Source organism: Anoplopoma fimbria, chromosome 3 (assembly GCF_027596085.1).
Source record: "Anoplopoma fimbria isolate UVic2021 breed Golden Eagle Sablefish chromosome 3, Afim_UVic_2022, whole genome shotgun sequence".
In the NCBI taxonomy this organism is placed as follows: Eukaryota; Metazoa; Chordata; class Actinopteri; order Perciformes; family Anoplopomatidae; genus Anoplopoma; species Anoplopoma fimbria.
The window spans coordinates 5192426-5216397 of NC_072451.1; the positions used below are offsets into that span (position 1 = coordinate 5192426).

General features: G+C 40.0%; 1 protein-coding gene across 2 annotated transcripts; it reads right to left on the reverse strand.

The window, feature by feature from the left end:
* Positions 1-17248: 17248 nt before the first annotated feature.
* LOC129089417 (SLAM family member 7-like) lies at positions 17249-23683 on the reverse strand. Of its 2 annotated transcripts, XM_054596861.1 has the most exons (7): positions 23201-23675; positions 22629-22702; positions 21048-21350; positions 20664-20963; positions 19945-20070; positions 19165-19208; positions 17249-18006 (listed from the first exon to the last, which is right to left on the reverse strand). In XM_054596861.1, the coding sequence occupies exons 1-7, from the start codon at positions 23239-23241 to the stop codon at positions 17827-17829; spliced, it is 1068 nt and encodes a 355-aa protein (XP_054452836.1). In that variant the 5' UTR covers positions 23242-23675; the 3' UTR covers positions 17249-17826. The 2 variants fall into 2 exon arrangements, with proteins under 2 accessions (XP_054452836.1, XP_054452837.1); XM_054596862.1 differs by lacking the exon at positions 19165-19208 and having other exon boundaries at positions 17873-18006; positions 23201-23683.
* Between the last annotated feature and the right edge of the window lie 289 nt (positions 23684-23972).

A 23972-nucleotide genomic window follows, 5' to 3' on the forward strand; every position in this document is an offset into this window, starting at 1 on the left:
GAAACCACCTGTTTTGTTGTTTTCCAGGTTCAGAGAGTCCGTCTGCTGGTATCTCTGTGTACCTGGTGAAGATAGTCGTGTTCTCTGTCGGTTTGGTCATCATGGTGTCGGCCGTCATCACTGTTCACCTCATGGAGAAGCTCAAGAAGCACAAATAAAGAATGCTCATGCTAAACCACTGATCCACAGCTGGAGGCAGTAACACACAAGAAAAGGCAGTATAGAGGAAGAGGAAGAAGAATGCAAGCCAGCAAACATGGATGTAAAAAATGTAAGATTTAAACATTTATAAAATCAGCTTTGCAAATGTGTTGGATTTAAATCGTGGACTCAGTAATGCATTTTGGTGAGAAAAACTTCATGTAAACATTGTTTCTTCACAAGAAAACTGCAAATGTTACCTTTTAAACAAATGCTTTATTTATTATCCATGGATTGATATCCAATAATCACTGTTCTCACTTCATTATTTCACAGAGGTAACCAAAATGTTGTCTTGAAAAAAAAAAAAAATAATAACTATTTGTGTATGATCAAGATCAAGAATATACAAGAAATAGCCTTGATAAATATACTTATAACACTTAATGTGGTCCTGTTTATAATTTAAAAAAGCATTGCATATTTACCTGTTTCATTGTACACTCCGTTTTAAATTTTGTTTCAGCATGTTTTAATCTTTGGCTGGAAGCAGTATCTGGTACATGCACCATAATTGTAAACTTGTTAAAGCTATATACTTATTGTGTATTTTTGTGATTAAAGGAAACCTAAAGATCACGAGTAACTGACTTTTCCCCGCTGGTATATTGTAAGTTTATCCACAAGGAATCAATCAGAGCTGTTGTTATAGTAAACACACTTGCAAACTGAATGTAAATTATATTATATAAAAATAAAACATTTAATGACAATCAAGCTTTTAATAAGACAATACAAGACTCCTGCAGTATGTAGCTTCAAATCAAACCAATCGCATAGGGCCTTGAAAGTCCTAATTGTAAACCGTTGCTCATTTAGGAAATAATTACATTTCTTCTGCGTTTAATTTGAACTGTTACGTTATGTAAATGTCTGGACAGCTAAAAAGTGAGATAAAGGCCCAGGTACCCAAGCTTGGGCTTCCAGCAGTGGTAACGTCTTTTTCACGTTGCAGCATTGATCTTCAATGTATCAATAAAATAATTACTAATATCTCGAGTTGTGATGCTACAAAAAGCAACTTCTGAATGTTTGTGATGCTTAGTAACATTTCCTCATTGTTTTGCAGCTGTTTCCAATGAAAGGTTTGTGCATAAGAGAATATTCACATTAGCAGGTCCCATTAACTTAAACATTGAAATCTTTAGAAACACTTAAATAGAACTGGAAAATGCAGGAATTGTTGAAAAACAATCTTCATGGATTGTTTAAGGTCCTGGATGGCTTCGTCACCTATCGAAGTACTACCAAGCTGTAGGTGGAGATTGGAGAAAGACCTGAAGCATCATCTGTCAGATTTTGATCCAGAGGTTGGGCTTTTGTTGAGCCCTGGAAAATAAATCACATACATCTTTAGCAAAGTCTGCCATTTTTACATTTCACTCTCTTTTTCATTGAACTATTTTTAAAGTGGGAAGTTATCTCCCAGCTGCTCATATAAATACTTCAAAAGAATGCGAAGTTATGCATCTTTGTATTTAGAAATGATAATTCTGTTTTTCGTAACATTACAATGAAATTGTATCTTAAATGCATGAAGTTGCTACAAAACATATTTTTAAGGCATTTTTCACGAAGAGCTGAGTTTAAACAAATCTTTTGGCCGTGAGAGCACATCACACTGCAGCTTAAACACAAGCACATGAACAAAGCATCTACGCCACTTTGACAACACATGAAGTATGTTGTATTTAGGAAAATACACTGAAAATTATAGTTTTCTATAGTTGTTTTAAGACTGAAAATGAGATTTGCAAAACAATTAACACACATGCAGACAATGAGTGCAGATCTCACCTGAGAGTCTTCTGCTCACAATGTTCATTGTGTAAGTAAATGCAGTACAAAACCTTTGGTTCAGTAAAAAGTCACATGTAGCTTAGGTTAACTGGTGTGTTCAAATAAATGGAAGCAAAAAGAGAAGTCAGTAAAGCTATGATCATGTAGTAGAAGTGATATATTAAAATTACATTGTTGCAGTATTTTAGACACCAGTATGGGACTCGATATTTGTACAAAAGTGCATTTGCTGTTTTGCAAAGTGGAGCATCGCAATGATGGGACAACAAAGACAAAAGCAAACGACACATACACAGCAGAAAAAACGCAGTTTGAGTGGACAAATTGCCAGAAGAGACCCAGTTTGGATAGATGGATAGTGGTGCATTAGGTTCATCGGGTCCAAAACATTACATTTGAGCACAAGCAAGCAGCACAACATGTGGCAGCATGTGGCAGGTAGCAGCAAGCAGCAGGACCTGGAAACAGATAAGTGGTAGATAACTGATGAAGAGATGAGTCACAGGTTATATAAAGTAAATACAACACCATGTCAGGAAAATGCATACTGATTTATGAGAATAGCCAATAGAAGCATGTGAGGCATCAGGTTTATTTTTTAAAAACATTTCTTAATTTTGCGTCAATCGGAGAGTGATGTTAGAAAAAAAAAGTACCTGAGGAACTTCATAAACAGTATTCTCGATGCTCTCTCTTTTATCTGCAGGTCAGTCATAGAAAAAAAACAGCACTTTAAATATATTTGTTTTTTTAACTGTTAACATTAAATTACTTGAGCTGCTGCTTAATGGAGTCCGCATTTCTGGGTGTGTCTAAATTACTCCATCCTCAAACAGCAGCACACTTTAAAGCCTCTGTGTGTGGGATTTGATATGTTGGGATGTTGGCGACTCCTAGAGGTTTTATCAAAACAATGAGCTTTGGCAGACAGCAAAGCATGCAGATACCTCTGGGACCTGACCTGGTGATGCTAAGAATGAATGGACAAAGCATAAAAACTGCACTAATTTTGAGGTTGTGTCCTTTTTCAACAATGAAAAGTATATTTTGATAATATATCACATGTATATTTATCACAAAAAATGTATCAACTTATCTGATGCAAGCATCCAAGGACATACGATTTTTTAAATTGTACAGATTGTGAAGCCCCATCAGGCAAATTTGTGATTTGTGATATTAGGCTCTATAACATCGAAAACAAATCTGCCTGTGGGGGCTTTAAGGTACACAGAAGTTTGGCACAACATTGGCTATGGTAAATAATGATTAGTGTGGGATTTCCTTACTGTAGACTGTATATTGTGCGACAGGACAAGGAGTATAATGCAGCAGCTTTATTGAAAGCGGGACAAACAGCAGACAAACAGGCAGGGCCTGACTCACGTCGTGAATTCCTCTCAGGAGCGCGCCAAGCAGTCAGGGAAACAGGCAGGGGATCAGGCAAACGGAAACCAGAGGAAGCGGAGGCTATACTCGTGGTCGGGGACAGAAGTCTAAGGCGTTGACCGGGGCACAGGCAAGGCAGGGAAGTCCGAACAGGCAGAGTCGGCAACCGGCAATCAGTCCGAGGGAAATTGCTGGAAGGTTTTGGCATAAATGCGGCGAACAATCTGGCAGCGAGTGTGTGACTGACTGGGGTTTAAATACTGGAGGGAGTAGGTGTAGCAGAGTGAGCAGGTGAGAGGGATTGTGCTGATGAGGTGGGTGTGGCAGACAGGTGCACTGAGTAATACTGATTAGGTGAGGGATGGTGTGGTGAGAGAGAAGGGGCTGGGCTGTGAGCTGGAAATGGAACTGGGAGTGGCCGAAGTGAACTGAGAGACAGAGTGACAGGCAGGTGAACAGCTAATGACAGGAGTGTATGGAAGTAAAACCGTGACAAAGTATATGACTGCTTCAAATTCAATCATATTCAATGTGTAAGTGCTTATAGTAGTATCATAAAACATATCTTCCCATGGTGAGGTGCCATGTCAGGCAGCTAATCCTCCTAAGGTGCAAATGTACATCATGTACTAAAGTGCTAATACATAACAAAAAAATAAGTAATGCCCACACCATCAATTGTTCCAACTAGCAGCCAAACAGCTCTTGGTTCAGAGTAGATTTATTAAAGTTCTCAAGCAACAATCCAAAGGGCAAAAACAGTCTCAAAGTCAAATAGGCAGGCAGAGGTCAAAAATCCAAAAGTCGGAACAGAGTCCAAGGCAAAGGTATCCAAAACACAGAATCCAAACAGGGCAGGTCAAAAATCAGGCAAAGGTCAAAAATCACAGGCAGACAGAATATAACAAGATTTACGGAACGCTGGAAAGGCTCAGGAATTAACTGGCACGATCTGGCAGAGACTCCAAGGCACACCGGGCTTAAATACCCACAAACCAATCACCACAAACAGAAATCAGGTGTGCACACAAAATGGCGGGAAAACAAACAAAGACAGGGTGGAGTCAGGGCCACATGACTTTTCAAAACAAAAACAGAAAACACATGACAACACCACATGATCAAAGTGTAAACAAAAAGCACATGTTGCTGGAAAAACAAAAACTCAAACAGCACGGTTACTAACAGTACCCCCTCTTACGGACGCCTCCTGGCGTCTTAACTGGGGGAACGGGATGAGTCTTTAGAAAGTCTCTAACAAGGGTACGGTCCAAAATGTACCCAGATGGAACCCAGCATCTCTCCTCGGGGCCATAACCCTCCCAGTCCACTAAGAACTGGAGGCCACGACCCCGACGACGAACGTCAAGGAGTTGATGAACTGTGAAAGTCTCTGAGCCATCAATGACCCGTGGTGGAGGAGGGGCTTGGGAACAGGGCAGAGCTGGTTGCAGATGAAGGGCTTTACCCTGGACATGTGGAAGGTGGGGTGGATGCGGCGGAGGGTGGGGGGGAGCTTGAGTCGGACAGCAGCAGAGCCAATGACTTTCAAAATGGGGAAAGGGCCGATGAAGCGGGGAGCCAGTTTCCGGGACTCCACCTTGAGTGGAATGTCCCGGGTTGACAGCCAGACACGCTGACCCACGCGATAGGGGGGGGCCTTGGAGCGATGGCGGTCAGCTTGGCGCTTCATCCTGGTTGAGGCACGCAGCAGCGCTGTCCGTGTCCTCCTCCAGGTCTGATGGCAACGGCGGACGAAGGCCCGGGCAGATGGCACGCCGACCTCCACCTCCTGGGCAGGAAAAAGGGGGGCTGGTAGCCGAGACAGCACTCAAAAGGGGAGAGTCCTGTGGAGGCAGACGGGAGGGAGTTAATGGAGTACTCAACCCAGGGTAGATGGAGGCTCCAGGAGGTTGGTCTCTCAGACGCCATGCACCGCAAAGTTGTCTCGAGCTGTTGGTTTGCCCTCTCCGTCTGGCCATTGCTCTGAGGGTGGAAGCCTGAGGACAAACTGACAGAAGCACCAATGAGAGCACAGAAGGCCTTCCAGAAATGGGACGTAAACTGGGGGCCACGGTCAGAGACGACATCCACAGGCAAGCCATGGTATTTGAAAACATGTGCTATTACCAGGATGGCAGTCTCCTTGGCCGAGGGGAGTTTGGGCAATGGGATGAGGTGCACGGATTTAGAAAAACGATCAACAATCGTGAGAATGGTTGTGTTACCGTCTGATGGAGGGAGGCCAGTAACAAAATTCAGTGCAATGTGGGACCAGGGCCTCTTGGGTATGGACAGGGGCTGCAGGAGACCAGACGGAGGTTGTGTGGAGGTCTTACTCCGAGCACAGACAGAACAGGCAGAGACAAAGGCACGGACATCCTCCCCTATGGTTGGCCACCAAAACCTCCTGCAAATGAAGGCTTTGGTGCGCCTTGCTCCAGGGTGGCAGGAAAGACGGGAGGAATGACCCCACTGCAGGACCTGGGAACGGAGGGACATAGGGACAAACAGGCAGTTAACAGGGCAGTGACTGGGGGCTGCATTGTCCGGTTGGCGGCGCGCACCAAGGTCTCGATCTCCCACTGAACTGCCCCAACAAAACGGTGGTCTGGGAGGTTGTTCATGGGTTCATCAGGGCTACCAGGAGTTGGGAAAATGCGGGAGAGGGCATCTGCTTTGCCGTTCTTTGATCCGGGGCGAAAGGACGGGGTGAAATTAAATCGGGAAAAGTAGAGAGACCAGCGGGCTTGACGGGAACTCAGACGTTTGGCAGTACGAATGTACTCAAGGTTTTTGTGGTCAGTCCATACCAGGAACGGCACTTTTGACCCCTCAAGCCAGTGCCGCCACTCCTCCAGAGCTAACTTGACGGCTAGCAATTCTCTATTGCCCACATCATAGTTGCGCTCTGGTGGGGAGAGGCGATGGGAGTAAAAGGCGCAAGGGTGGACCTTCTCATAATTGACAGAACGCTGAGAAAGGATGGCGCCAACACCTACATCCGAGGCATCCACTTCCACGATGAACTGGCGGTCTGGGTCAGGCTGTATCAGGATCGGGGCAGAGGTAAATTGCCTCTTCTGCACTTCTGCACTGTAGTTTCTAATAAAACGACGATAGAAATTAGCGAACCCCAGGAAGCGTTGCAGCTCCCGCCGGGTCGTCGGCTGGGCCCATTCCACAACTGTCCTGACTTTCTGTTGGTCCATCTCTATGGTTCCGGCAGAGACAACATACCCCAGGAAGGAAACTGTGGTGCGGTGAAACTCGCACTTCTCTGCCTTGACATAGAGCTGATTTTCAAGGAGGCGTTGGAGGACCTGGCGGACATGGTGGACATGGTCAGAAAGGGAGCGAGAAAAAATTAGAATGTCATCTAAATAAACAAACACAAATTCATTGTGGTTGCAGATGAAGGGCTTTACCCTGGACATGTGGAAGGTGGGGTGTATGCGGCAGAGGGTGCCTCATAGGGTAGACTCAGTAGAGGACCAGAGGCCATAGAGCACCTTGAACACAACATATTCAATCTAAACTGACTACATTCCAGTTGTTATTCTACATTAGTTTAACAGAAAGTGCTTAATCGAACATTTTACAGTGCATTGCCATGTACAATACACATAATTGTCATTTTGTCTATGTGTCTTTAACTCAAGGTCTTCCGGTTTTTTTTACAACAGAAAATGTAAAAAACTCACGAGAGTGTTCCCCTGTTCCCGCTGGGCCACACCGTTCCCGGATCCTGTTCCCCGGATCCTGTTCCCTGTTCCCCGGATCCTGTTCCCTGTTCCCCGGATCCTGTTCCCGCTGGGCCGCAGCTTTCCCCTGTTCCCCTTGGATCACAGCTTTCCCTTGCCTGAGAGACCATGTCGCCAGAGCCCCGGTCTCAAGAGCCCCCTTGTCCAAGAGCCCCAGTCTCGAGAGCCCCAACCTCCAGAGTGGATCCGTCCGCCTGGTCGTCCCCCAGAAATGTTAATTATAGGAATATTTAATTACATAAATAATTGTGTTCGTTGTAGAAAGTGCCATTTGCCTCCATTGCTGCATTTTTAAGTAGAGAACATATAGGCCAGCACTTGAACGAGATTGTTTCAATTAACACAAAAAAGCAAGCTAAGCAAAAGAATAAAATAAAAAATTAATCAACATAAAACTATCAATGCAGTCCGGAAAAATCAACTGCACATTGCAATTTTGAAATGCAGGAATTGCAGCATTTGAGTAAAGTACACAAAAAGTTATCTTGTGTCAGTTTTGTACTGAAACCACCTGTTTTGTTGTTTTCCAGGTTCAGAGAGTCCGTCTGCTGGTGTCTCTGTGTACCTGGTGAAGATAGTCGTGTTCTCTGTCGGTCTGGTCATCATGGTGTCGGCCGTCATCACTGTTCACCTCATGGAGAAGCTCAAGAAGCACAAATAAAGAATGCTCATGCTATACCACTGATCCACAGCTGGAGGCAGTAACACACAAGAAAAGGCAGTATAGAGGAGGAGGTGGAAGAATGCAAGCCAGCAAACATGGATGTAAAAAATGTAAGATTTAAACATTTATAAAATCAGCTTTGCAAATGTTCCATGGTGAGGGTGATGGATTTAAAACATGGACTCAGTAATGCATTTTGGTGAGAAAAACTTCATGTAAACATTGTTTCTTCACAAAAAACTGCAACGGTTATTTTTAAACAAATGCTTTATTTATTATCCATAGATTGATATCCAATTATCACTGTTCTCACTTTGTACATACAAATTATTTCACAGAGGTGACCATGTAAAAATGTTTTTGGAGGATGTCGTCTTTCTATTTTTGTATGATCAAGATCAACAATATACAAGAAATAGCCTTGATAAATACACTTATAACACTGCATGTGGTCCTATTTACAATTAAAAAAAGCATTGCATATTTACCCGTTTTATTGTACACTCTGTTTTAAATTTTGTTTCAGTATGTTTTAATCTAAGAAATAATTACAGTTCTTCTACGTTTAATTTTAACTGTTATGTGATGTAAACGTCTGGACAGCTGAAAAAGTGAGATAAAGGCCCAGGTACCCAAGCTTGGGCTTCCAGCAGTGGTAACAACGTCTTTTTCACGTTGCAGCATTGATCTTGAATGTATTATTAAAATTATTACTAATATCTCAAGTTGTGATGCTTCAAAAAGCAACTTCTGAATGTGTGTGATGCTTAGTAACATTTCCTCATTGTTTTGCAGCTGTTTCCAATGAAAGGTTTGTGCATGAGAGAATATTTCTTCACATAAGCAGGTCCCATTAACTTAAACATTGATATCTTTGGCAACATTTAAATAGAACTTGAAACTTCAGGAATTGTTGAATACTTCATTAATTGTTTAGGACCTGGATGGCTTCATCACCTGAGCATACACGCTCTCTGGTTGAGTCGTGTCTCTAGTCTCAGTGGGTTCCAGAGGTCCAGTGTGAGGTCCTACATAGCTGTAGGTGGAGGATGGAGAAATACCTGAAGCATCATCTGTCGGATTCTGATCCCGAGGTTGGGCTGTAGGTGCGACCTGGAAAATAAATCAAATACATCTTTAACAAACGTCTGCCATTTTTAAATTTCACTATTGAGATATTTTTAAAGTGGAAAGTTATCTCCCAGCTGCTCATATAAATACTTAAAAAATATTGTTTGTCTTCATAAAGGATAAGTCAGATTTTTATAACATTACAGTTAAATGTTATCTTACATGCATGAAATTGCTACAAAACATATTTTTAAGGCGTTTTTCACGAAGAGCTGAGTTCAAACGAATCTTTTTGCCGTGAGAGCACATCACACTGCAGCTTAAACACAAGCACATGAACAAAGCATCTACGCCACTTTGACAACACATGAAGTATGTTGTATTTAGAAGAAGACACTGCAAATTATAGTTTTCTGTAATTGTTTTAAGACTGAAAATGAGGTTTGCAGAACAATTAACACACGTGCAGACAATGAGTGCAGATCTCATCTGAGAGTTTTATGAGCACAATTTTCATTGTGTAAGTAAATGCAGTACAAAACCTTTGGCTCAGTAAAAAGTCACATGTAGCTTAGGTTAACTGGTTTGTTCAAATAAACTGAAGCAAAGGGAGAAAACAACACAGCTATGATCATGTAGTAGAAGTGATATATTCAAATGACATTGTTGAAGTATTTTAGACACCAGTATGGGACTCGTTATTTGTACGAAGAGTGCATTTGCTGTTTTGCAAAGGGGAGCATCGCAATGATGGGACAACAAAGACACAAGCAAACGACACATACACAGCAGAAAGAAACGCAGTTTGAGTGGACAAATTGCCAGAAGAGACCCAGTTTGGATAGATGGATAGTGGTGCATTAGGTTCATCGGGTCCAAAACATTACATTTGAGCACAAGCAAGCAGCACAACCAGTGATGTGTGCATGTGGCAGGTAGCAGCAAGCAGTAGGACCTGGAAACAGATAAGTGGTAGATAACTGATGAAGAGATGAGTCACAGGTTATATAAAGTAAATACAACACCATGTCAGGGAAATGCATACTGATTTATGAGCATAGCCAATAGAAGCATGTGAGGCATCAGGTTTAGATTTAAAAAACATTTCTTAATTTTGCGTCAATCAGAGAGTGATGTTAGAAAAAAAAAAAAGTACCTGAGGAAGTTCATAAACAGTATTCTCGATGCTTTCTCTTTTATCTGCAGGTCAGTCATAGAAAAACACGGCGCTTTAAAGATATCTGTTTTTTTAACTGTTTAACAATTAAATTACTTGAGCTGCAGCTTAATTGAATCCGCATTTCTGGGTGTGTCTAAATTACTCCATCCTCAAACAGCAGCACACTTTAAAGCCTCTGTGTGTGGGATTTGATATGTTGGGATGTTGGCGACTCCTAGAGGTTTTATCAAAACAATGAGCTTTGGCAGACAGCAAAGCATGCAGATACCTCTGGGACCTGACCTGGTGATGCTAAGAATGAATGGGTAAAGCATAAAGACTGCACCAATTTTGAGGTTGTCTCCTTCATCAACAATGAAAAGTATATTTTGATAATATATCACATGTATATTTATCACAAAAAATGTATCAACTTATCTGATGCAATCATCCAAGGACATAGGATGTCCTAAATTGTACAGATTGTGAAGCCCTATCAGGCAAATTTGTGATTTGTGATATTAGGCTATATAAATAAAATTAAAAACAAATCTACATGTAGGGGATTTAAGGTACACAGAAGTTTGGCACAACATTGGCTATGGTAAATAATGATTAGTGGTGGATTTCCCTACTTTGGACTGTATATTGTGTAATTGAACAACTTAATAATACAAGGGGGGTATATAGGTATGGCAGACGATGAACTTTAAAAAGCTTAAATCCTATGTCGAGTAAACAAATAGGAATTTGTAGATGTTACTTGTGTTTATATGTTAAAATGTATACTTGGACTTACAGGTTCCTCTCTGTTGACAATGAAGAAACAGGCCTAACAGAACAGCCATTATGATGAGAGGAAACATGACGCAAATAACAGTCACAATGTGATTGGAAGAGGGAGGGGGAGGATCTGCAAAACAAAAAACAAAATAAAAGCCAGATTAGAAGAGTCTGCCTGGTTTAAGTCATGCAACATAGTTGGGAATGTGTCATTGTAACACACACACACGCTTTTCCTGTACTTCACAAAAATGCATCACAGCAGTTTACAGTAAAAAAAAGTTATTTTTCGAAGTTAACAATATTTGTACTGCAAATGTTTTTTATTTCTAAAAATACAGCCCACACACCCCTGAAAAAACAATAAAACATAAATGGAGTTCAACCATATTCGTAAGAAACCCATTTTATTTAATGTACCGCAGAAAAATAAACAGAACTTCTTCACTTGGAGTTATAAAAATGTTCTTTAAAACTTAAAATGTGCGTTACTATAAGGAAGCCGTTTTGTCTTTCAGTCTTACCAGGATGTTTGCGGCAAAAGTCTTCAATCATTTTAATCTCTTTGGTCCAGTTAACATGGTTGCTATGGTTACAGATGATTGAGCTATTCAACAGGTAGACCCGGAGAGAAGCACCAGAGGTTGTGACCTCTGATTGTTCTCCTCCCTCCTGACTGCAGGTTTGGTTGACACATCTAATAGTGCTGCTGATGTTGGAGTCCTGTGTACTGCAGGTCACAGTGAGATTACAGGAGCTTCTGGAGACCAGTGGGTCCACTGGGTCCACTGGGTCCACTGTCAGTTTAACTGGAGACACTGGATCTGAGGGGGGAAAGTTTCCGTGAAGAATTTTAGAAACATGAGAGCAGAAACTCTCTATCAGTGTCTGAAAGGTTAACAAACTCACCTTCAACTGTGACCTTGTATTCAGCTAGTGGTTGGGTTTCTTGATTCCTTAACACTTTTGCAGTATAAACTCCACTGTCTGCCTTTTGTAGATTCTTTAATTTCACAGAGAATTTTTTCACAGCAAACTCAATCCTTCCATTGAAATTAGAAAAGATTATTGGTTCACTACCATGAATAAATCTTACTAATTTAGTTTTATTGAAGTTCCAGTCAACAAGTACAAAATCCTCAGGAACATCAACATCAACCTTCAGAATCAGATCATCTCCCTTCTTCACAAACACAGGAGTCACAGCAATGGGCCCTGTAAAAACAGTAGACACATAAAACAATAAAAATCACACACAATATATGAATATAACTGAATGTTACTTCATCCCTACTATGTTTCTTATACATTGAACCATCAGCTCAAACACCTTCAGCTTATCATGGCTTAACAATGATTGGAAGAGTTCTTATAAAATCGCTTATATTGGTTTTGTCTGGTGACACATATTGCCTCAGGAAAGAGAAGTTTAAGAGGTGAAGCTAAGCCCACTGAGAGGAAGACTTTCTTTCACCTTGTCTTCTTTTCCCTCCCTCTTACCCACACTATTGTTCCCCCAGCAGACCATGGATGTGTTTATAAAATCAGACAGTGAGCAGTTATTTCCACAGACTGAATACTGAGGTAGTTACATGTATATCGGAGAGACGTATGCATCTACACCTTTTCAACATGTGGCTAGTATGTGTCTCTAACCACCTTAAAGGTTCTATTCAGTATTAGAGCTTTGTTCAAGAATGAACACTTTGAAGTATACTGGTGTGTTTTGCCTTCTCTTAAACTGAAGATATATCCATAATAATAATAATAATATCCAGGATAACCATAAAGAAACACTCAGCTCTTTTGTTTGGTGACACCTGCTGGATTAACTGACATAGAGTATCACAGTATATCTCAACGTATCTCAATAAAAGATTTTATTAGCATCATTATTGAAATAATTGACAATGAGCATATCTCTGAGAATTGCAAACATTCTGTCACAGTTCTGCTCCCATACACTCCTGTCACTCAGTCTCTCACTCACCTCTCAGCCACTCCCACCTCACCAGCCTGTCACTACTCAGCCCCTCCATCCTGACACTCTCTCTCACTCACATAATCAGATAGTCAGATGTTGACAGCAACAGCATGGAGTTTAGTGAGGAAGAGAGAAAGCGTAGTGACGGGGGGAGGGAGAGTGAGTGAGAGGAGGAGGTGAGAGGGAATCGACCCATTAAGGCGGCTAGCCGCAAGAGAAAGAAAAATAATGCAGCTAGCTCAGGTGGAACGGAGAGTGAGGGGAGGAGAAGGACCCGAAAGCTGAGTTGCTTAATGTTGTGGTTCGATTTGAAGGAGAGGGGGGAGTAAAGAAAGTCGATCTGCAAAAGTTAACAAAAATCATTAGAGGGCAGGTTGGAGAAGTGAAATATGCGAGAGTTTTGGGAGATGGAAACCTGCTTATTGGCTGTAATACTGAGGCGCAGACGGAGAAGGCAAAGAAAATTAGTTTTGTTGGAAAGAATCAAAGTTGCTAAAGTAGTAAGAGTGGGGGAGAAGAAGGTTGGTGGTTGCAGGGGGGTGATTACCGGAGTACCTTACAGTGTTGGCATGAAAGAACTGGTGGAGAACTTGAGGATGCGGAATGAATCAGTCAAAGATGCTAAAAGAATGACAAGGGGAGTTGAGAAAATGGAGACGGAAACCATTTTAGTTGAGTTTGAGACCAAGATTATCCCTAAGGAGCTATACTATGGATTCATGAGATACAATGTAAGATAATTCATACCAAAGCCTATGAGGTGCTTTAACTGTCAGGAATTTGGACATGTGGCTAAGGTGTGCAAAGGAAAAAGAAGATGTGCTAGGTGTGGTGGGGATCATGAGTATGGGAAGTGTGGAGAGGGAGTGAGACCAAAGTGCTGTAACTGTGGAGGTAATCATAGTGTTGCCTTTTGGGGGTGTGAAGTATTGAGACGAGAGGTGGAGGTGCAGCAGATAAAAGTGAAGGAAAAAGTTTCTTCTGCAGAAGCAGTTAAGAAAGCTGAACAGAAAAAGCCGATTAAGGGGGGAGAACATGATATAGAGCAAACTGCAGACAAACAACAAGAGCAGAGAAAGGTATGGAGGGAGAAGAAGGAACTGGTAACATTTATAGCAGGGGTGATAAATGCAACATCTGAGATTAAATCTAAAACTGAAAGGATCCAGATTGAAAGAATGGATAAGAATGGTCAAGTAATAGAAGAGCTCTTAAATGAAAAAAACTTAGTGTGCTTAAACAATGGAAATAAAATAATAGATGTCAACACCAGAAAGGAATCAGTACTTGATCTCACACTGGTCTCCAGTAATATGACACCTTTGTGTGATTGGAAGGTGCATCAAGAAGGAACCATAGGGAGCAACCATTATCCAGTCTTATGTAAACTTAACATTTCTACAGTGCTGACCACAGAACCCAGAGGAGGAAGATGGGTGTTTGAGAAGGCTGACTGGGAAATGTTTTTAAAAAGACAGTGATAGATACCTGAGTCAGACTGATTATAATATGGACATAGAAACATTAGATAACAAAGTAAGACAGGGTATAATATCAGCTGCATTAGAATCCATACCTAAAAGTAAAGGCAAAATACAGAGGAAGGCAGTACCATGGTGGGATAACAAATGTAAAGAAGCAGTAAGAAGTAGAAACAAAGCATTTAAGCTCGTGAAAAGAACACATCATTTCCAGCAAATGAGTACAAACAAGCTCAGGCAGTTGTAAGGAGAACAATAAGACAGGCAAAACGGATGTACTGGAGAAAATACTGGGACTCAGGTAGGAGAGGTGGCTAAAACAGGGAAGACTGCACTGGGGAAAGATGAAATATGCTCCATCATGTTGAAGCACTGAAGAACAGGTCTGATGAGTAAGATATAGCAGGTAGGAGTTAACTAACTCCAGAAGATGGTAGTAATGCAACGCTACGGATGCAAGCTGTCGTTAAAACCCAAGAAGAAGAAGAAGAAGAAACAGAAACTCTTTCTGCATGCCTTGCAGTGTTGCCAACTCCTCAGTAAGGACAGTACCTTTTGGCTGTCCTAAGTCGCTAAATGACGTCATCGCCTAATTTGCATAATTGTTATTGGATTTTTTTTTTTTTACTCATTACTGGCAGCTTGCTTTGGGTGGAACTGTTATAAGGCTTTGCCTTTTGAGTATGTTTTTGAGTTGTCATGTGTTTTCTTTATATCACAAAGTTTGGCGTATAAATCAGCCTTACAATACAGGCAGTATGCCCGTGTATCATCTCCAATAAATGGCTGCAGTGATTGATGTTAGTGTGACAGTGAAGAAACAGTTACATTTACATCCCACTCTTTACATCCCGCTGTGAGACAGGCGGTCAGTCTGGTTTTCCCGTCTGGAACAAAGCGTATCCCTACTACTCCGTGTTTCTGTCGCATTGCTTTTGGGTCCTTAACACACCCGTGACACATTCCTCTAAGTTACATAGTTCACAACTAAGTCTGAAAGTTTGTCATCTAACTTCTATTGGTGAAATAGTGCTACGGTACAAAAGCTCTGACCTTGAAAACAAATAAAGACGATCAACAACCGAAAATGTATATAAAATAAAGTTCTTACTTTGTGCTTCACATGAACGCAGCAGATAAACGGAAAAGAGAAGTGTCTCCCACGGCCCCATCCTGCAAACTGGTCTACATGAGGAAGTGGTAAGGAGATTTGTGAACGCTCAAGAAAAAGCTGACTGTATAATCCCATTTTAAGGAAATGGGATTATTCTTTGAACAGTTTGTGTCCATAGGTTGACTTGTGACTATCTTCCCATCACGCCATGGCTCTCATATTTTATCAATCTAAGACGGCCGTGTGACACAACATCTGTCAGCTTCGACTGCTCCTCTGACATGAAACAAAATACTGCCTTTAATAACTCAAAATCAGCTTTATTAAACCAGAGAGATTTTTTTCTCATTTGATCTCTCCATCTGCACTTAACATTCCAGAGCTTGATGTTAATTCAGTAAAAGTGTAACAAATACATACAATTTCCAACACATTTAAATCCATCATACTCATCCTTCATTCATCATCATCAGACTTTTCCATCAGGATAGAATCATTATCAGTGACTTACAAGATTACTTTCACATTCTCTCCTCTGGTGGTCCTTCTCATGTCCTTGTCGCCGCGACTGAAAAATAAAAGGGGCTTCGACAAAATGTTTTTTGATGTTAGTTACTTCAAAATGATATGGACGTACAGAAGGATCCGACTTTACACAGAAAGGAGGGCTTCCTGGAGTACAGTAACATTAGCAAACCCACAATAACCCGACGGGCATTCATATCCAGGTTACAGCTGTTTGTGATGAAACATTCTCTCATTTGAGATGGAAAATCTGAAAGTTTTTTTAGGAAGGAAGCGTCTATTTAAAAGTATATGACTGCTTCAAATTCAATCATATTCAATGTGTAAGTGCTTTTAGTAGTATCATAAAACATATCTTCCCATGGTGAGGTGCCATGTTAACCAGCTAATCCTCCTAAGGTGCAAATGTACATCATGTACTAAAGTGCTAACTGTCTGTCAATAACAGCCATACATAACAAAAAAGAAGTAATGCCCATACCATCAATAGACTCAGTAGAGGCCCAGAGGCCATAGAGCACCTTGAACACAACATATTCAATCTAAAGTGACTACATTCCAGTTGTTATTCTACATTAGTTTAACAGAAAGTGCTAAACCCAACATTTTACAGTGCATTGCCATGTACAATACACATACTTGTCATTTTGTCTATGTGTCTTTAACTCGAGGTCTTCCGTTGTTTTACAACAGAAAATGTAAAAATATGATGAGAGTGTTGTGGGTGGGGAGTTTGAGAGTTCTGTAAAAGCTTGCTTAGCATCACTCATTGGTGTTTTTTTATGGTATAAAAAGCAAACCGAGCTGAAACTCAAAGTCTTATGACTTTTATAAATGTGTAAAACAGAAATGTTAATTATAGGAATATTTAATTACATTAATAATTAGATAACTCATTTTCATGTTCGGTGTATGAAGTACCATTTACCTCCATTACTGCATTTTTAAGTAGAGAACATATAGGCCAGCACTTGAACGTGATTGTTTCAATTAACACAAAAAAGCAAGCTAAGCTAAATAATAAAATAAAAAAATGAATCAACATAAAACTATTATGCTGTTTTTAGTCATGTTCTCTGTCGGTTTGGCCACAGCTGGAGGCAGTAACACACAAGAAAAGGCAGTATAGAGGAGGAGGTGGAAGAATGCAAGCCAGCAAACATGGACGTAAAAAAATGTAAGATTTAAACAATTATAAAATCAGCTTTGCAAATGTTCCATGGTGAGGGTGATGGATTTAAAACATGGACTCAGTAATGCATTTTGGTGAGAAAAACTTCATGTAAACATTATTTCTTTTAAACAAATGCTTTATTTATTATCCATTGATTGTATCCAATTATCACTGTTCTCACTTTGTACATACATACAAATTATTTCTTCACATAAGCAGGTCCCATAAACTTAAACATTGATATCTTTGGCAACACTTAAAGCTAGGGTGGGCGAAAACAGCCGTTGAGATTCCGTCGCGTGCTCTCTGGCCTCTCCCTGCCACGCTACCTGCTGTAGCTCCTCCCACCGAACGTCAGTTATGCGCGTTCATGTGAATTCAGTTACATTGATAGGAAGACGAAACACGCAGGGACGCACCAACGTCGTTGCCAAGGTGACCGGACAGTCCCACAGCCAATAAGAACGGAGAATCGGAGCCTCGCTCTGATTGGTCAAAGTGTACATGAGCGGTGGCAATTTTTGGGTGCGGCCCACAGAGGCAGGGGAGAGCAAAGTTATGAGCAGATATTCTCAGAGCACTTCACCTACATATAGCTGACTGGCTATTAGGACAGTTTTGCCAAATATTACAGTAAAGAAATTAATTAATTAATACCCACCCTAGCTTTAAATAGAACTTGAAACTTCAGGAATTGTTGAATACTTCATTGATTGTTTAGCACCTAGATGGCTTCATCACCTGAGCATACACGCTCTCTGGTTGAGTCGTGTCTCTAGTCTCAGTGGGTTCCAGAGGTCCAGTGTGAGGTCCTACCAAGCTGTAGGTGGAGGTTGGAGAAAGACCTGAAGCATCATCTGTCGGATTCTGATCCCGAGGTTGGGCTGTAGGTGCGACCTGGAAAATAAATCAAATACATCTTTAACAAACGTCTGCCATTTTTAAATTTCACTATTGAGATATTTTTAAAGTGGAAAGTTATCTCCCAGCTGCTCATATAAATACTTAAAAAATATTGTTTGTCTTCATAAAGGATAAGTCAGATTTTTATAACATTACAGTTAAATGTTATCTTACATGCATGAAATTGCTACAAAACATATTTTTAAGGCGTTTTTCACGAAGCGCTGAGTTCAAACGAATCTTTTGGCCGAGAGAGAGCACATCACACTGCAGCTTAAACACAAGCACATGAACAAAGCATCTACGCCACTTTGACAACACATGAAGTATGTTGTATCTAGAAAAAGACACACGTGATGCAAATCTCATTTTCAGTCTTAAAACAACTAGAGAAAACTATCATTTAGTTTTCTCTAGTTGTTTTAAGACTGAAAATTAGATTTGCAAAACAATTAACACACATGCAGACAATGAGTGCAGATCTCACCTGAGAGTCTTCTGCTCACAATGTTCATTGTGTAAGTAAATTTAGTGCAAAACCTTTGGCTCAGTAAAAAGTCACATGTAGCTTAGGTTAACTGGTGTGTTCAAATAAATGGAAGCAAAAAAAGAAGCCAGTAAAGCTATGATCATGTAGTAGAAGTGATATATTCAAATTACATTGTTGCAGTATTTTAGACACCAGTATGGGACTCGATATTTGTACAAAAGTGCATTTGCTATTTTGCAAAGTGGAGCATCGCAATGATGGGACAACAAAGACACAAAAGCAAACGACACATACACAGCAGAAAGAAACAGTTTGAGTGGACAAATTGCCAGAAGAGACCCAGTTTGGATAGATGGATAGTGGTGCATTAGGTTCATCGGGTCCAAAACATTACATTTGAGCACAAGCAAGCAGCACAACCAGTGATGTGTGCATGTGGCAGGTAGCAGCAAGCAGCAGGACCTGGAAACAGATAAGTGGTAGATAACTGATGAAGAGATGAGTCACAGGTTATATAAAGTAAATACAACACCATGTCAGGAAAATGCATACTGATTTATGAGCATAGCCAATAGAAGCATGTGAGGCATCAGGTTTAGATTTAAAAAACATTTCTTAATTTTGCGTCAATCAGAGAGTGATGTTAGAAAAAAAAAAAGTACCTGAGGAACTCCATAAACAGTATTCTCGATGGTCTCTCTTTTATCTGCAGGTCAGTCATAGAAAAAAACTGCGTTTTAAAGATATCTGTTTTTTTAACTGTTTAACAATTAAATTACTTGAGCTGCAGCTTAATGGAGACCGCATTTCTGGGTGTGTCTAAATTACTCCATCCTCAAACAGCAGCACACTTTAAAGCCTCTGTGTGTGGGATTTGATATGTTGGGATGTTGGCGACTCCTAGAGGTTTTATCAAAACAATGAGCTTTGGCAGACAGCAAAGCATGCAGATACCTCTGGGACCTGACCTGGTGATGCTAAGAATGAATGGGTAAAGCATAAAGACTGCACCAATTTTTGAGGTTGTCTCCTTTTTCAACAATTAAAAGTATGTATATGTATATTTATCACAAAAAAATGATTAACTTATCTGATGCAAGCATCCAAGGACATAGGATGTTCTAAATTGTACAGATTGTGAAGCCCTATCAGGCAATATGTGATTTGTGATATTAGGCTATATAGATAAAATGAAAAACAAATCTACATGTAGGGGCTTTAAGGTACACAGAAGTTTGGCACAACATTGGTATGGTAAATAATGATTTGATGAGTTGTGGATTTCCCTACTTTGGACTGTATATTGTGTAATTGAATAACGTAATAATACAAGGAGGGTATATAGGTATGGCAGACGATGAACTTTAAAAAGCTGAAATCCTATATAGAGTAAACACTTGTATCACTTGTATTTATATGTTAAAATGTATACTTGGACTTACAGGTTCCTCTCTGTCGATGATGAAGAAACAGGCCTAACAGAACAGCCATTATGATGAGAGGAAACATGACGCAAATAACAATCACAATGTGATTGGAAGAGGGAGGGGGAGGGGGAGGGGGAGGATCTGCAAAACAAAAAACAAAATAAAAGCCAGATTAGAAGAGTCTGCCTGGTTTCAGTCATGCAACATAGTTGGGAATGTGTCATTGTAGCATCATGTTCCGTAAATTCCGTGCTAGCCGCTAAATAAGGCTCATGATTTTAGTTTTTTAATTGTTTTCACTTGAGAAAATGTCAATTAACAAAAAAAATGTAAACTGATTTAAACTACATTTTATATCAACACACACACACACGCACACACACACACACACACACACACACACACACACACACACACACACACACACACACACACACACACACACACACAAATTGTTGTTTTTCCTGCGCTTCACAAAAATGCTTCACAGCAGTTTATAGGCAAGTTAACAAGATTTGTACTGCAAATGGTTTTTAGTTCTAAAAATACAGCCAGCACACCCCTGAAAAAACAATAAAACATAAATGGAGTTCAACCATATTCCTAACAAACCCATTTTATTTAATGTACCACAGAAAGAAAACCAGAACTTCTTCACTTGGAGTTATAAAGGTTTTCTTTAAAAGGTAAAATGTGCATTACTATAAGGAAGCCGTTTTGTCTTTCAGTCTTACCAGCATATTTGGGGCAAAAGTCTTCAATCATTTTAACGTCTTTGGTCCAGCTAACATGGTTACTATGGTTACAGATGATTGAGCTATTCAACAGGTAGACCCGGAGAGAAGCACCAGAGGTTGTGACCTCTGGTTGCTCTCCTCCCTCCTGACTGCAGGTTTGGTTGACACATCTAATAGTGCTGCTGATGTGGGAGTCCTGTGTACTGCAGGTCACAGTGAGATTACAGGAGCTTCTGGAGACCAGTGGGTCCACTGGGTCCACTGGGTCCACTGTCAGTTTAACTGGAGACACTGGATCTGAGGGGGGAAAGTTTCTGTGAAGAATTTAGAAACATGAGAGCAGAAACTCTCTATCAGTGTCTGAAAGGTTAACAAACTCACCTTCAACTGTGACCTTGTATTCAGCTAGTTTGTCTCCTAGAGCCGTTAACACTTTTGCAGTATAAACTCCACTGTCTGCCTTTTGAAGATTCTTCAATTTCACAGAGAATTCTTTCACAGGAAACTCAATCCTTCCAATGAAATCAACGAAGACAGTTGGCTGTCCACTGGATGTAAATCTTACTAATTTGACCGTTTTATTGAAGTTCCAGTCAACAATTAAAACATCCTCAGGAACATCATCAACATTCAGAATCAGATCATCTCCCTTCTTCACAAACACAGGAGTCACAGCAATGGGCCCTGTAAAAACAGTAGACACATAAAACAATACAAATCACACACAATATATGATTATAACTGAATGTTACTTCATCCCTACTATGTTTCTTATACATTGAACCATCAGTTCAAACACCTTCAGCTTATCATGGCTTATCAATGATTGGAAGAGTTATTTTAAAATGTCTTACATCGGTTTTGTCTGGTGACACATATTGCCTCATGAGGAGTTTAAGAGGTAAACTAAGCCCACTGAGAGGAAGATGTCACTAATTTCTTTTTTTTAACATGACAAAGGATTTTCATTCTGAAAAACAGGGGACTTTCTTTCACCTTGTATTCTTTTCCCTCCCTCTTACCCGTACTATTGTTCCCCCAGATTGAGTTTACGAGACCATGGATGTGTTTAGAAAATCAGACAGTGATCAGTTATTTCCACAGACTGAATAAAGAGGTAGTTACACTGTGGGAGGTGTAAAGTCTACATGTGTATCAGAGAGACGGATGTATCTACACCTTTTCAACATGTGGCTAGTATGTGTCTCTAACCACCTTAAAGTTTTTTTCTCCGTATCACAGACTTCCTCTAACGTAATAGTTATAATATGTGTTTAAATTCAAGGCAGAAATGTCTAAATGAGAACTAAAAAGGACTTAAAGAGAGCATACCTTCGCTAAGCAAGTCAATCCTCTAAATGTGTAACTTTAAGAACACAAAAAGTTTTAGATCGTTAACAATCTGTGTCTGGATCAAGATCTTCATCAAAACATGGATAATATTGAATAATCTTGTTGACTGGCTGAGGGCAATGATATTTATTGCATTATTCATTCTTGTTCAACGCTCTTATACTGTATACTGAGCAATTTCCCGCCTGTCTCAGTATTCAGTATTAGAGCTTTGTTCAAGAAGGAACACTTTGAAGTATACTGGTGTCTTTTGCCTTCTCTTAAACTGAAGATATATCCATAATAATAATAATAATAATAATAATATCCAGATTAACCATAAAGAAACACTCAGCTCTTTTGTTCCGTGACGCCTGCTGGATTAACTGACATAGATGCATATCTCAACGTATCTCAATAAAAGATTTTATTAGCATCATTATTGAAAGAATTGACAATGAGCATAACTCTGAGAATTGCATTTCTCTAAATTGGATAGTTCAAAACTAAGTCTGAAAGTTTGTCATCTAACTTCTATTGGTGAAATAGTGCTGCCTAACAAAAGCTTTGACCTTGAAAACAAATAAAGACGATCAACAACCATAAATGTATATAAAATAAAGTTCTTACCTTCTGTTTCACATGAACGCAGCAGATAAACGATAAAGAGAAGTGCGACCCACGGCCCCATTCTGCAAAATGGTCTACATGAGGAAGTGGTAAGGAGATTTGTGAGCGCTCAAAAAAATTGTAACTTCTCAGGAAATGGACTGTGAAGACATTTTATGTAACAAGCGTTCCAAATAGTCCCAAATTAAAATAAATTAAATTATTTGAACAACATAAATGAATCCAGTTTGTGTCCATAGGTTGAATTGTGACTATCTTCCCATCACACCATGGCTCTCATATTTTATCAATCTAAGACGGCCTTTTAACACAACATCTGTCAGCTTCGACTGCTCCTCTGACATGAAACAAAATACTGCCTTTAATAACTCAAAATCAGCTTTATTAAACCAGAGAGATTTTTTTCTCATTTGATCTCTCCATCTGCACTTAACATTCCAGAGCTTGATGTTAATTCAGTACATTTTTTACAAATACATACAATTTCCAACACATTTAAATCCATCATACTCATCCTTGATTCATCATCGTCAGACTTTTCCATCAGGATAGAATCATTATCAGTGACTTACAAGATTACTTTCACATTCTCTCCTCTGGTGGTCCTTCTCATGTCCTTGTCGCCGCGACTGAAAAATGAAAGGGGCTTCGACAAAATGTTTTTTGATGTTAGTAACTTCAAAATGATATGGACGTACAGAAGGATCCTACTTTACACAGAAAGGAGGGCTTCCTGGAGTACAGTAACATTTGCAACCCACAATAACCCGATGGGCATTCATATCCAGGTTACAGCTGTTTGTGATGAAACATTCTCTCATTTGAGATGGAAAATCTGAAAATCAAAATAGCTTTTTTTAGGAAGGAAGCGTCTATTTAAAAGTATATGACTGCTTCAAATTCAATCATATTCAATGTGTAAGTGCTTTTAGTAGAATCAAAAAACATATCTTCCTATGTTAAGGTCCCATGTTAACCAGCTAATCCTCCTAAGGTGCAAATGTACATCATGTACTAAAGTGCTAACTGTCTGTCAATAACAGCCATACATAACAAAAAAGAAGTAATGCCCACACCATCAATAGACTCAGTAGAGGCCCAGAGGCCATAGAGCACCTTGAACACAACATATTAAATCTAAAGTGACTACATTCCAGTTGTTATTCTACATTAGTATACAAGAAAGTGCTAAACCTAACATTTTACAGTGCATTGCCATGTACAATACACATACTTGTCATTTTGTCTATGTGTCTTTAACTCGAGGTCTTCCGTTTTTTTACAACAGGAAATGTAAAAATATCATGAGAGTGTTGTGGGTGGGGAGTTTGTGAGTTCTGTAAA